The 12,977-nt window shown below is 43.4% G+C and overlaps 1 protein-coding gene across 1 annotated transcript in view; it reads right to left on the reverse strand.

The window, feature by feature from the left end:
• The window catches only part of CACNA1I (calcium channel, voltage-dependent, T type, alpha 1I subunit), a 157,193-nt gene that overhangs the window by 56,426 nt on the left and 87,790 nt on the right, over positions 1-12,977 (reverse strand). Inside the window, exon 6 of the mRNA XM_006865169.1 lies at positions 578-893. Within this exon, the coding sequence (XP_006865231.1) occupies positions 578-893 (316 nt within the window). The remainder of the gene's footprint in view (positions 1-577; positions 894-12,977) is intronic.

Raw genomic sequence — 12,977 nt, forward strand, 5'->3', positions numbered from 1 at the left:
GGGTGGGGTGGAATAAATCACTCTGCACGTAGTAAAGCACATGTTGTTTTGTGAAGGTGTGTGTCTACGCTAGTTGACTTACAAGGTAAAATGTATTTCTTACTGAATTTTGCTTTCAAAAGATTCCAGAACTCCTGCTCAACACTCCAGACAAGCTGAGCTCCCTACATGTCCCTGTCATCCTCGCTGGGACGCCTGCCTTGCTCTGACCAACCCCTCCACCCAGACTTCAGTCCTACCTCTTTTCCAACGGACCTCCCAGTCGGAACCTACCTGCCGGCAAGCAACATGAAATTCCTCAAAGAGCTCAGGCTTTGGGGCCACCCAGACCTAGGTGAAAATCCAAACTTGGCCACTTGATAGTCCCATGACGCCCTCACTAAGGACCTCAGTTCCTTTCTTTGACCCTCAGTTTCTCTGTCTATGAAGTGGCCATGGTAATGCCTATTGTACCAGAGAGTAGAGCGGATTCAAACGAAACAGGGTTGCAAACTCTGAGCCCTAAGCCCCACCAGCACACCAAGTTCACCCCACATCCTGCCCTTCAGGTGGAGTCCCCCGGCCTGAGTGGCCTCACCTGGAAGATGACAATCCAGGCGTAGCCAATGTTGTCAAAGTTGATGGCACCTTTGTGGGGGTTGGCGCTGCCCGTACGGCATACGTTGTAGTAGCGGTTCCAATTGACACACAGGCCGCTGGCATTGAGGTCCTGGCGCCCCGCCCCAAAGTCGTAGACATCATCCTTGGACAGACAGCACTCACGGCCCTGTTCCTTGAGCGGGGGAATCTCGTGGCAACCCATAATGCCATTGTCCCCCGATAGGGAGCAAATGAAGGGCATCTCATCATCATCCTCTGGCTGGTAAAAGGGGGGCAGGGCCACATCTCCTTGTCTGTCCAGGAGGTGGGAGTTGGCAAAAGAGAAGGGAAAGGGTCACTGCCAGGAGGACATGAGGGGGAGAAACCTACAGGCTCTTTCATGCCTCCAGGCCTTTGCACATGCTCTTCCCCCTTGTCCCCCACTTATGGTCACAAAACTGACCCACTGTGGAACCATTCCCAGGTGCCATTTCCCGGGGAGTCTTCTCTGAGCCTCAAGTAGGAATGATGCTGGGGTCCCTTGCCATGCACACACTTCCATCATTCCTCCAGGGGCATATGTGTCCAGCTCCCCTTGGAGGTCAGGAGCTCATGTGAAGTGAGGACTGGGTTAGTCTACTCTCCCAGCAACCCCAGTTCCCAAACATTGGTTCGTCAGCACAGTGTAAATAAACTCAACAAACAAATGCTTAATTTTATTGATTCCACAAATAATGGTCCACTCCCCTGCCTGCCCATTCCTTCCCAGTTATGTAACATTGGGCTGGTCACGTCCCCTTTCTGGACCTAGATTCACTCATCTGTAAAACAGAGATGAAAGACCTAGCCTGCCCATCGTGTAGGTTAATCTATAATTAACAGCGTTCCCACTCAAAGTTCCAACATAACTTGTATCTGCGGGACCTGGCCAGATGGTTCTAGGGTTTATCTGAGTGAGCCAAGAGCCAAAAGACGTTTTTTAAAAGAAGAGAGGTGAGTGGACACCAGTTCTACTAGAGAGAAAAACACTATACAACTACAAGCACAATTACTAATATATTGTGGCACTATAAAAGGGACAGAAAGATGGGCAGAAGACCACAAAGTACAGCAGGAAATTCATAAAGAGAACTTAATATGGTATAAAGACCCATTTAGTTAATAAATGGAAAATAAGATCCCTACATCACATCATAAATAAACTTAAATTTCTTAAAAACTTGGCACATCTATGTAAAATGAATAACAATTTTATTACTTTCGGTTTTATAGATAAATTGCATATAGAAGTAATAATATGATAGTTAAGTAAGCTATACTATAAAACTAAAATTAACAAATTCCTGATGGATCCAAGAACATAAATACAACAAACATAATCAAAAAAATATTTCAAGAAAATATGAAATATTTTTGTTAGCTGAAGTTCCTGAATAAGACACAAAATCCAAATTCTATAAAGGAAAAAGGTCTATAGAATTGGCCACATAAAAATGTAAATTTTCTATGTGACAAAATAAACCATACAAAGTAAAAAGACATGCCCAGGTTAGGATAAAGCTGAGGAAGACAAGTTTTTCAGTAAAAAAAAAAACAGTCAGCATTGTGGCCATGAAAATTGCTCAGTTCTGCTGTAGAAACATAAAAACAGTCATAAATGACAGTTAAACAAGTGGACCTGGTGTGTTCCAATAAAACTTTATTTGCGAAAGCTTGACGTAGGTCTGACTGAGGCTGCAGATCACAGTTTGCTGTCCTCCAGAATGAAGTATTTGCAATGTGTGTTGCAGATTCAAGTATAATGTAAAATTTTCTTATAAATCAATAAAAAAATTCATTAGGGAAAAAAAAGACATAAGATAATGCAGTAAAATTTAAAACAAATTAAAATGGTCAACCTATAATAAAAGATGCTCACCTTACTAATAACAGGAAAATGCAAACAAACTTAACAATGAAATCATTTTACAGCAATCCAAATGGCAAATATTTAAGAGCACTACATGGCAAGGGTTATTAACAACCTGCAATATGCAGATGATATAACCTTGCTTGCTAAAAGTGAAGAGGACTTAAAACATTTACTGATGAAGATCAAAGAGCACAGCCTTCGATATGGATTACATCTCAATGTCAAGAAAACAAAAATCCTCACCACTGGACCAATAAACAACATTCTTACCAACGGAGAAAAGATTGAAGTTGTCAAGGACTTCATTCTTCTTGGATCAACTATCAACACTCACGGAAGCAGCAGTCAAGAGATCAGACAACGTATTGCATTAGGCAAATCTGCTGCACTAGACCTTTTTAAAGTGTTGAAGAGCAAAGATGTCAGCTTGGGAACTAAGGTGCGCCTGACCTAAGCCATTGTGTTTTCAATAACCTCATATGGATGCGAAAGCTGGACAGTGAATAAGGAAGATCGTAGAAGAATTGATGTCTTTGAGTTGTGGTGTTGGAGGATAATACTAAAAGTACCATGGGCTGCCAAAAGAACCAATAGATCTGTTTTGGAAGAAGTGCAGCCAGAGTGCTCCTTAGAGGCCAAGATGGCCAAACTTCGTCTCTCATACTTTGGACATATTGTCAAGAGGGAACAGTTGCTGGAGAAGGATGTCATGCTGGGTAAGATGGAGGGTCAGAGAAAAAGAGGAAGACCCCCAAAGAGATGGATTGGCCAGGTGGCAGCATTGATGGCGTCAAGTGTGGCAGCGGTAGTGAGGTTGGCCCAGGATCGGACATTGTTTCATTCTGCTGTGCATGGAACCGTCCTATGAGTCGGTTCTGACTTGATGGCACCTAACAACAACAACAACATGGCAAGGTTGGTTTGAACTGTAAGGTCAATGGTTCAAATTCACCAACCGCTCCTTGGAAATGCTACACATAATTGCTAGGAAGTAGAACCAACTCGACAGCACTTAACAACAACAACAAGGATATCAAATGTGAGAAGGGTATGGGAAAATATACATTTTCATATTTGTTAGAGAAAGTACAAATTGATCCAACCATTTTAGAGTATAATTTGGGAACATGCATCAACAATTAAAATATGTAATTGGGTCACCTAATTCTAATAAAGGCACCAATACAATTTAATGAAGAAAGAATACATTTTTCAAGAAGTAGCTCTGGTTCAGTTAAACATCCCTATTTTTTTTACCTATGACCCCACATATACAAAAGTGATTTTAGAAGGACTGTAGACTTAAATATAAAACGTAAGGCAAGAAAGCTTCTAAAGGAAAACACTGAAGAGCATTTCCATGACCTTGGGTTAGGAAAACATTTCTTAAACAGAACACAAAAAGCATCACCTATAAAAGAAAAAAAATGGACAAATTGGACTTTATTGCACCTAAAAGTCTCTGCTCATCAAAAGACGCCATTAAGAGAGTAAAGGCAAGAAACTCAGACTGGGATGAGACATTTGCAATATATATATGATCAACAAAAGACTTAGATCCAGAATGTGTAGAGAACAATTACAGATTGATGAGGAAAAAAATAATCAATTGAAAAGTAGACACTTCATAACACTTCATAAGATTTCTATAAATGGCTAGAAAATGCATGAAAGGAAACTATCATCATTAATCATCCGGACTATGAAAATTAAAACAATTAGTTACCAGAACACACTACTAGGAGGAAAACTTTATGAGTAGCAGTGGAATGTAATCTGGAAGATAACCCCTCAGGTTGGAAGATACTCAAAATACAACTAGAAAAGAGCTAGCAACTCAAAGTCGAATTGGCCTTTATAATGTGGATGGAATAAGGCTTCCAGGGCCTCTATTTGCTTATATGGCAAGACTCAAAATAAGAAGAAACAGCTACAAATGTCCACTAATATTATTAATGGATCTAGGAAAATTGGAAATCATCAAAACTTCACTGGGATGCATAAAGATCAATGTCCTAGAATGAATGAGCTGAAATGGACTGGTATTGGTCATTCTGAATCTGACAACCGTATGGTCTTCTATGGCTGGAAAGACAAGTCGAATAGGAAAAGTATTACATTCATCATCAAAAAGAGCATTTCAAGATCTATCCTGATGTACAATACTAATACTGTCAGTGACAGGATAATATCCTGGTGAGGCGCTATAGGATAAGCATAGGACTGCAAGGTCAGTTTGAACTACCAGGTAAATAGTTCAAACTTACCAGTCATTCCTTGGAGACCCTACACTGAGTCACTCTCAATCAAAACCAATTCAATGGCACTTAACAACAGCAACACAGAAAACCAGTTCATATTATTAACATTCAGATTTAGACACCAACCACTAAATGCCAAAGATGAGCAAGATTTTTATCAACGATCAGTCAGAAATTGATCAAGCAAGCAGTCAGGATGCATTGATAATTACCAGCAATTGGAATGTGAAAGTTGGAAGCAAAAAGAAAGATTGGTAATTGGAAAATATGCCAGAGGTCACAGATGGAGTTTTGCAGATCAACAACTCATTCATTGTAAATACCTTTTCCAACAATATAAACAGCAGCTATACTCATGAACCTCAACACATAGAAATCAAATTGACTACATCTGTGGAAACAGATGATGAAGAAACTCAGTATCATCAGTTAGAACAAGGTCAGGGCCAACTGGACTACAGACCATCAATTACTGTTATGCAAGTTTAAGATGAAGCTGAAGAAAATTTAAAACAGGTCCACAAGAGCCAAAGTACGATCTTGAGTACATCTCACCTGAATTTAGAGATTCTATCAAGAGTAGACTTAATTCATTGAACACAAATGAAAAAGACTAAAAAGTTATGGGATGACATCAAAGGCATCATACAGGACGAAAGTAAAAAGTTGTTTAAAAAGACACAAAAATGGTTGTTAAAAGAAAAGACCAAAATGGATGACAGGAAAGACTCTGAAAATTGATCTTGAACATGGAGTGGCTAAAACAAATGGAAGAAGTGATGAAGTAAAAGAGCTGAACGGAAGATCTCCAATGGCAGCCTGAGAAGACAAAATAAAGTATTGTAATGAAATGTGCATAGACTTTGAGTTAGAAAATCAAAAAGGACAACATGCTCAACATTTCTCAAGCTGAAAGAACTGAAGAAGAAATTCAAGCCTTCAGCTGCAATTCTTGATGGAGGAAGCATCAGAAGAAGATAGAGGGAACACACAGTCACTGTACAGAAACAATTGGTCGGCATCCTACCATTTCAGGAGGTAGCATACGAACAAGAACTGATGGTACAGAAGAAAGACACCCAATCTGCACTAAAGGTATTGGTGAAAAACAAGGCTCCAGGAATTGACAGGATACCAATTAAGAAGTTTCAACAAATGGAGCGCTGGAAGCTCTCACTTGTCTATATGAAGACATTTGGAAGATAGCACCTGGCCACCCAACCAGTAGAGATCCATATTTGTCCCTATTCCAGAAACAGAATGCAGACATTATAAAGCAATATCATTAATATCATGTACCAGTAAAACTGCTGAAGATAGTTCAAAAACAGTTGCAGCAGCATATCAACAGGGAACTACCAGAAATTCGAGTCGGAAATAGAAGAGAATGCAGAACAATGAGTCATTCCTGATGTCAGATGCATCTAAGCTGATAACAGAAATATCAGAAAGATGATTACCTGTGCTTTGTTGACTATGAAAAAGCACTCAACGGTGCGTATCATAACAAATCATGGATAAAATTGTTTAAAAATGAGAATTCCATAACACTTCATTGTACTCATGAGCACTCGTACATAGACCCAGAGGCAGCCGTTAGAACACAATAAGGGGAAACTGCCTGGTTTACCATCAGGAAAGGTATCTGTCAGGATTGTATTCTTTCATCATATTTATTCAATCTGTGCTGAGCACATAATCTGAGATGCTGGACTATATGAAGAAGAACTCAGCACTAGGATTGGACAAAGACTCACTAACAGCCTGCAATATGGAGCTGATACAACTTTGCAAAAAGGATTTGAAGCACTTGCGTTAACACGCCAGACTGCAAAGCCGTTTGAACTGCAAGGTTGGCAGTTCAAGCTCACCAGCTGCTCCTTGGAAACCCTATATTGTTATTGTTAAGTGCCATCGAGTCGGTTCCGACCCATAGCGACCCTGTACAGGGTTTCCGAGGGTGTAAATCTTTACAGGAGTAGAAAGCCTCATCTTTCTCCCACGGAGCGGCTGGTAGTTTTGAACAGCTGACCTTAAGGTTCGCAGCCCGATTCGTAACCACTACGCTACCAGTCATTATGGGTCAGAATCGACTCAACGGCACTTGACAACAACAATAAAGAAAACAAGTATTCCACAAGTGGTCCAATAAGCACCATCAGGATAAGCAGAGAAAAGACTGACGTGTCAAGGATTTCATTTTACTTGGATCCATAACCAACACCCCGGGTAATAGCATTCAAGAAATAAAAATGATGTGTTGAACTGGGCAAATCTGTTGAAAAAAGACCTCTTTTGAGTGTTAAAAAGCAAAGATGTCATTTTGAGAACTAAAGTGTGCATAACCCACACCATGGTATTTTCAACCATCTCATATGCATGTGAAAGCTAGACACTGAATAAGGAAGACCAAAGAAGAAATGGCGCCTTTAAATGATGGTGTTGATGAAGAAGAGTGAATGCATTATGAGCCCTGGTGGCATAATGGGTTATGCAGTGGACTACTGCAAGAATACTGAACATTACTACGGACTGCCAGAAAGGACAAATCTGTCTTGGATGAAGTGAAGCCAGAATGCTCCTTAGAAATTAAGATGGTGAGACTTCCCCTCACGTCACTTGGTCATGTTATCAGGAGGGACCAGTCCCTGTAGAAGAATATCATGCTTGGTAAAGTAGAGGGTCAACCAAAGAGGAAGCACTCCCATGAGACGGAATGACAACAGTGGTTGTAGTAATGGGCTCAAACACAGCACCGATTGTGAAGACAGTGCATGACTGGACAAAATGTTATTCTATTGTAAATGGGGTCACTGTGAGTCAGAACCAACTCAACAGCAGCTAACAACAACAACACACACCAGTGGAGTGGTTACAATGACACAAACTGACAATACTGAGTGTCGTTCAAGATGCGGAGCAACTGGAACTCGCATACTTTGCTTGTGGATGTTTAGCGTTTTGGAAAACTGTTTGGCTAAACATGTTGTTGTTATGTGCCGTGGAGTCAGTTCTGACTCATAGCGACCCTGTACAGGGTTACCAAGGCTGTAAATCTTTACGGAAGCAGAAAGTTTCATCTTTCTTCTGCGGAACAGCTGGTAGTTTCGAACTGCTGACCTTGCGGTTTGCAGCCCGAATTGTAAACACTACATTACCAGAGCTCCTGGCTAAACATATGTGTGCCCTTAACCCAGAAGTTCCTTTTCTGGGTATTCACCCTAAAGGAGAAATGACATATATCATTGGTTCAGTGAATTGCTTTATTATGGTCCTTCTAAGCCTTAGTCTTGGGAGTCCTGGTGTGACACTGTGCATTAATGTGCTGGACAGCAAAGGGTCACTGTGAGTCAGAACTGACTCGACAGCACTTAACAACAACAACAACATCCTTAGTTTTATGTTGTTGTTAAGTGACGTCGAGTCAGTTCAGACCCATAGAGACCCTGTATACGGCTTCCAAGAAAAGGCTGGTGAGTTTAAACCGCCGACCTTGCAGTTCAAATGGCTTTGCAGTCTGGCGGATTAACCCACAGCGCCACACCAGACTCCTTTAAAAGACTGGGTGGAACTATGTAAAAAAGGTCTGCAAAATTCATTTCTGGATTGGCTAGGATATACAAATAAGGTGTCTGTGACCTAACAAAGGGATTGCCAGTTTTGCCATCACACTGGGTTTAAAAAAGAGCCAACTCCAGAGGTTGAGGGGAGACCTCATTACCATCAAGAAGAGACAAGAGGAGAGCACGTAACCTGGACTCAGGCTCGTTACGCTGAGAACCTCCTAGACTCAGGAGACAGAGAGCTCCAACACTGGAAACAGCAGCTACACGAGACGGCAGCAGCACAGGGCTATCAGACTAACTGTGCCAACCAGAAACAGACAGGTGAGTCCCTGAGGGCAGGAGGCTTCCTGGTGGAGTGGGGTGCCTCCAGGCACCTATCGGGGGACTAAAAGAGTAGGGCAGAGGCTGAGAGCACAATGGAGAAGAAGCTGAAGAGGAGAAGCTGCCCTGAGTGTCAAACTCTATCCTGTCTCCTGAATTGTTCCTTCTGCTTCCAAGTTGAACCCAATCATGAATTGTACTCTGTTGAGCTCTGGTAGCGTAGTGGTTACGAATAGGGCTGCGAACCTTAAGGTCAGCGGTTCGAAACTACCAGCTGCTTCGCGGGAGAAAGATGAGGCTTTCTACTCCCATAAGGATTTACACCCTCGGAAACCCTGTACAGGGTCGCTATGGGTCGGAACCGACTCAACGGCACTTAACAACAACAACAACAACAACTTCCCTAATGGACTTCCTGGTGTGGAGCTGTAGGATCAGCACTGGACTGCGAACAACAAGGTCAGCGGTTTAAACACCACCAGCGGCTCCTCAAAAACCCTATACAAGGTCTCTATGAGTCAGAACTGACTCAACAGCACTTAACAACAACAACATGTCCCTAATAATCATGCATACTCTTTGTAAGTTCTGTGTGGTAGTGTCATGAATTCTCAAACCCAGTGGAGAAGTAGAGTGCCATGGGATCAGAATTGATAAAAAGGTTGGAAAGTGAAGATATATCTGACCTTGGCCTCAGAGGAATCAGCCTTGAGCAGATGGTAATTATCCAACCCCCTCGACCCCCTGTGAACGTCTTATAGGACTTCTAAGAAGTCCCCCATAGGACTTCTGACACCATCATTTTACATACCCATCCAAAGACATGTACAAAATTATTCAAGGTCAGCTTCAATCATCGAGTCAAAACAATCAGAAACAACTCAAAATAGCATTGGTGGCAGTGTGCCGTGGAGTCAGTTCTGAATCATAGTGACTCTGCATAAGGTTTCCAAGGCTGTAAATCTCTACGGGAGCAGAAAGCCTTGTCTTTCTCTGGTGAAACAACTGGTAGTTTCGAACTGCTGACCTTGAAGTTAGCAGCTACCAGAGCTCCTTCAAAATAACAGGTGTTGTTGTTAAGTGCTGTCGAGTCAGTTCCGACCCATAGCAACCTTGTATAGAGTTTCCGAGGAGCAGCTGGTGAGCTTGAACCATCAACCTTGCAGTTCAAATGGCTTTGCACTCTGGCACTTTAACCCACAGCACCAAGGTAGCAGAGTGAGCTGCTCACTCAATGGAATACTGACAGCAGTGAATACAAAGGAACTAGGAACCAACAACTTGTATGAATCTTACAGACAGCATGCTGAGCCAAAGAACTACACACACCATCTGATTCCTGCTGTGGACTGAACTTTGTCCTCTAAATAAGTATGTTCAAGGCCTAAACTTGAATCTATGAACGTGACCTTGTTTGGAAAGATTCTCTGAATATGTTATCAAGTAAGGTAACATGAGATCGTACTGATGAATCCTAATGACCCGTGATCTTATCAAAGAAGATTCAGAGAGAGCAAGGAAGGATGGTCATGTGACATCAGAAGCAGATGCAGTGGCCAGTCAAGGAATGCCCAGGATTGCTGGGAGCCATCAGAGCTAGGAGGGAGGTGTGGAACAGTTCCTGTCTCCAAGCCCTCAGGAGGAATCACCGTGGCAGATACCCTGGGTTAGACTTTTAGCCTCCTATCAGAGACGATGCATTTCTGTTTTAATAAGCCATTTAGTTTGTGAAATTTCGTTGCAACAGCCCTAGAAAACAAATACAATTATATTTCACTAAGTGTGGAAAGCAAGCAAAACTAATCTATAGAGATCAGAGCAGTGGTTACTTTGAGGAGTAGACAGACACTGGGAAGGGGCAGAAGGAACCTTCTGGGGTGCTGATAGCTTCTCTAGCCTCATCTGGGTAGGATTACACTGGTGTGTTCACAAGTAAAACTTCACTGGGCTGCACACTGAGTTGTGCTCATAGTGTGTACTTCAACAGACAAGTAGAAAAAAAGGACATACGCTTTGACTAGCAATTTCAATTCTAGCTAAGGATCACACATGTATGCAAAGATCAGACGTGTCATTGGATGTTCACTGCAGACCAATCAGAACCCCCCTCAAGCCCCATCCGTGGGGGCCTGGATGGATGGATTATGCTTCATCTGTGTAAGAGAAAACATCGATATGAAAACACATTCAAGACAATTCACATGTTTACAAACTGTGTCGTGTGTACACAGTCATGTGTGTGCACGTAAATGTCTAGATAGTAACTGGACAAAGGGACACAGCCAGGGAGGGCTCAGAGTCAGGCCCTGCCACTGCCTAGATGTGTGAGATTGTCTTGACTCTGTACTCATCAAGAATCCCTGAACCAACCATTTGGGGTCTCCGGAGAGACCGATCCACCCAGAGGGGTGCTCTGCTGGGAGGCAGTTCCAGCAGGGAGTTGAACTCTGGAGTCAGGGGTCCCAGATTCTAATTCCAGCCCTGGATCTGCCATGCTGCGTGCCCTTGAGCAAGATGTTCTCATCTCTCAGCCTCGTTTCCTTGTCTACACTTGGGGACAATGATGCCTAGCCATCTGGTAAGCCTGACCTCTAGGACACCTTTCACACAGGAGCGCAAAACCATTGGCCTGGGATGACCTTGGCCTTGCTTGTTGCCAGTCCCAGTAGGGTCTGTAAGTGAATGGCACCTTCCTTAATAAAATGAAACCTCAGGATGTGTGTGCCTCCATTCTGTCTTCCCCTTAGGCGTCTCCTGCTACCTTTATATCTATTTACATATAATAATCTGGGCAGGCTAGATTATATGCCTCTCTAACACCGGTCCAATAGTATCCAAGTCCCCTTATCACAACTGAGACACGACTGGAGCCATCGGACAAGGCTGTGGGAGACAACCAGGAAATAAACCGCAAGGAAGCAGGGTGCAATCACTGTAGCTTTCACCGCCCACAAATAAGGACTGTGATCTAGTTCCCAACTGGCCTTGGGAGGGTAAATTCATTCATTCTTTCTTTGTCAATTATTTAGGGAGCACCCATACCAAGCCCTATTCTAGGTACTGGGAAAAAAGTAGCAAAACCGATGCTACTGCTTTTGTGGAAAATTTGCACTGTAGTGGCCCCCACTCACTACCTTCAAGTTGATTCTGACTCATAGTCACCCTCCGTAGCATTTCTGAGGCTGGAAATCTTTATGGGCACAGATAGACTCATCTTTCTCCCACATAGTAGTTGGTGGGGCTTGAACTTCCAACCTTGGAGGTAGCAGTCCAGTGCTTATCCCACAGTGCCACCAGGGCTGCTTGTAATGGCCCCCAAGACCAAGTAAATAAATTGATCTAGAACCCTCCCTGTGTTGTTAAGTGTCATGAAGTTGGTTCGACTCATAGCAACTCTGTATAGGGTTTCCAAGGTTGTAAATCTTCCCCGGAGCAGAAAGCCTCATCTTTCTCCTACGGAGCAGCTGGTGAACTTATTGTACACAGCCACCACCCTCCTAGAACCCTCCTGAAACCAAGTAAATGCACTAACTAGCGAGAACATTCTAGACAGAGACAAGTGCCAAGAAGAAAAGCGAGCAGGGAAGTGCAAGAAAGTGTCTGAGAAGTGGAATGGGGAGAAGCTCTCCAAGAGGACAGAATGTTTGGGCCTATGTCCAGAAAAGGAGTGTGGGACTGTCTAGGGAAAGGTCCATGCAGAACAGAGCGACCTGGGTGCGCCTGAGGTCCTGAAGCTGAGCTCAAACCTGCACATCTCAGCCTTGGGAGGCCAGGCCAGGAGAAGCACCCACTCTTCCTGCCATTCCAAACCCCACCCCAGGGCCCCCACACACATGCACACACAGCTTTTCCCATGGAGCACACTGTCAGATCCACTCCCCTCTGCTCTTTCTGCTGTGCTCTGCACTTTGGTTCCATCTTCTTATCACCCAGGCTGCAGACGAAAAAGCCAGCCTGAACCCACCCGCAGTCCTCGACAGGCACGCCACACAGGCATGGGGAGCTCCCTAGTGGCAGGGCCTCCACCTTCCTCATCAGCCCCGAGCATATGCTGTACAAGAGAAGCTACCTGGGGACCGATGTCAGTAAGAGGATGAATGAGGACCCTTCTCTATTCATGTGTGTCAAAATGAGCAGAGATGCGTCAACGTACATAGAAGCACATGTGTGGATGTGTGGATGTATGCACCAACATGTAATGGTATTGTGTGGCATCAAGTTGATTCCAACTCACAGTGACTGTGTTGTTGTTGTTGTTAGGTGCCATCGAGTCTGTACCGACTCATAGCGACCCTATGCACAACAGAATGGCACACTGCCTGGTGCTGGGCCAACCTC

The sequence above is a fragment of the Chrysochloris asiatica genome, unplaced genomic scaffold (genome assembly GCF_000296735.1).
Source record: "Chrysochloris asiatica unplaced genomic scaffold, ChrAsi1.0 scaffold00076, whole genome shotgun sequence".
Lineage (NCBI taxonomy): Eukaryota > Metazoa > Chordata > Mammalia > Afrosoricida > Chrysochloridae > Chrysochloris > Chrysochloris asiatica.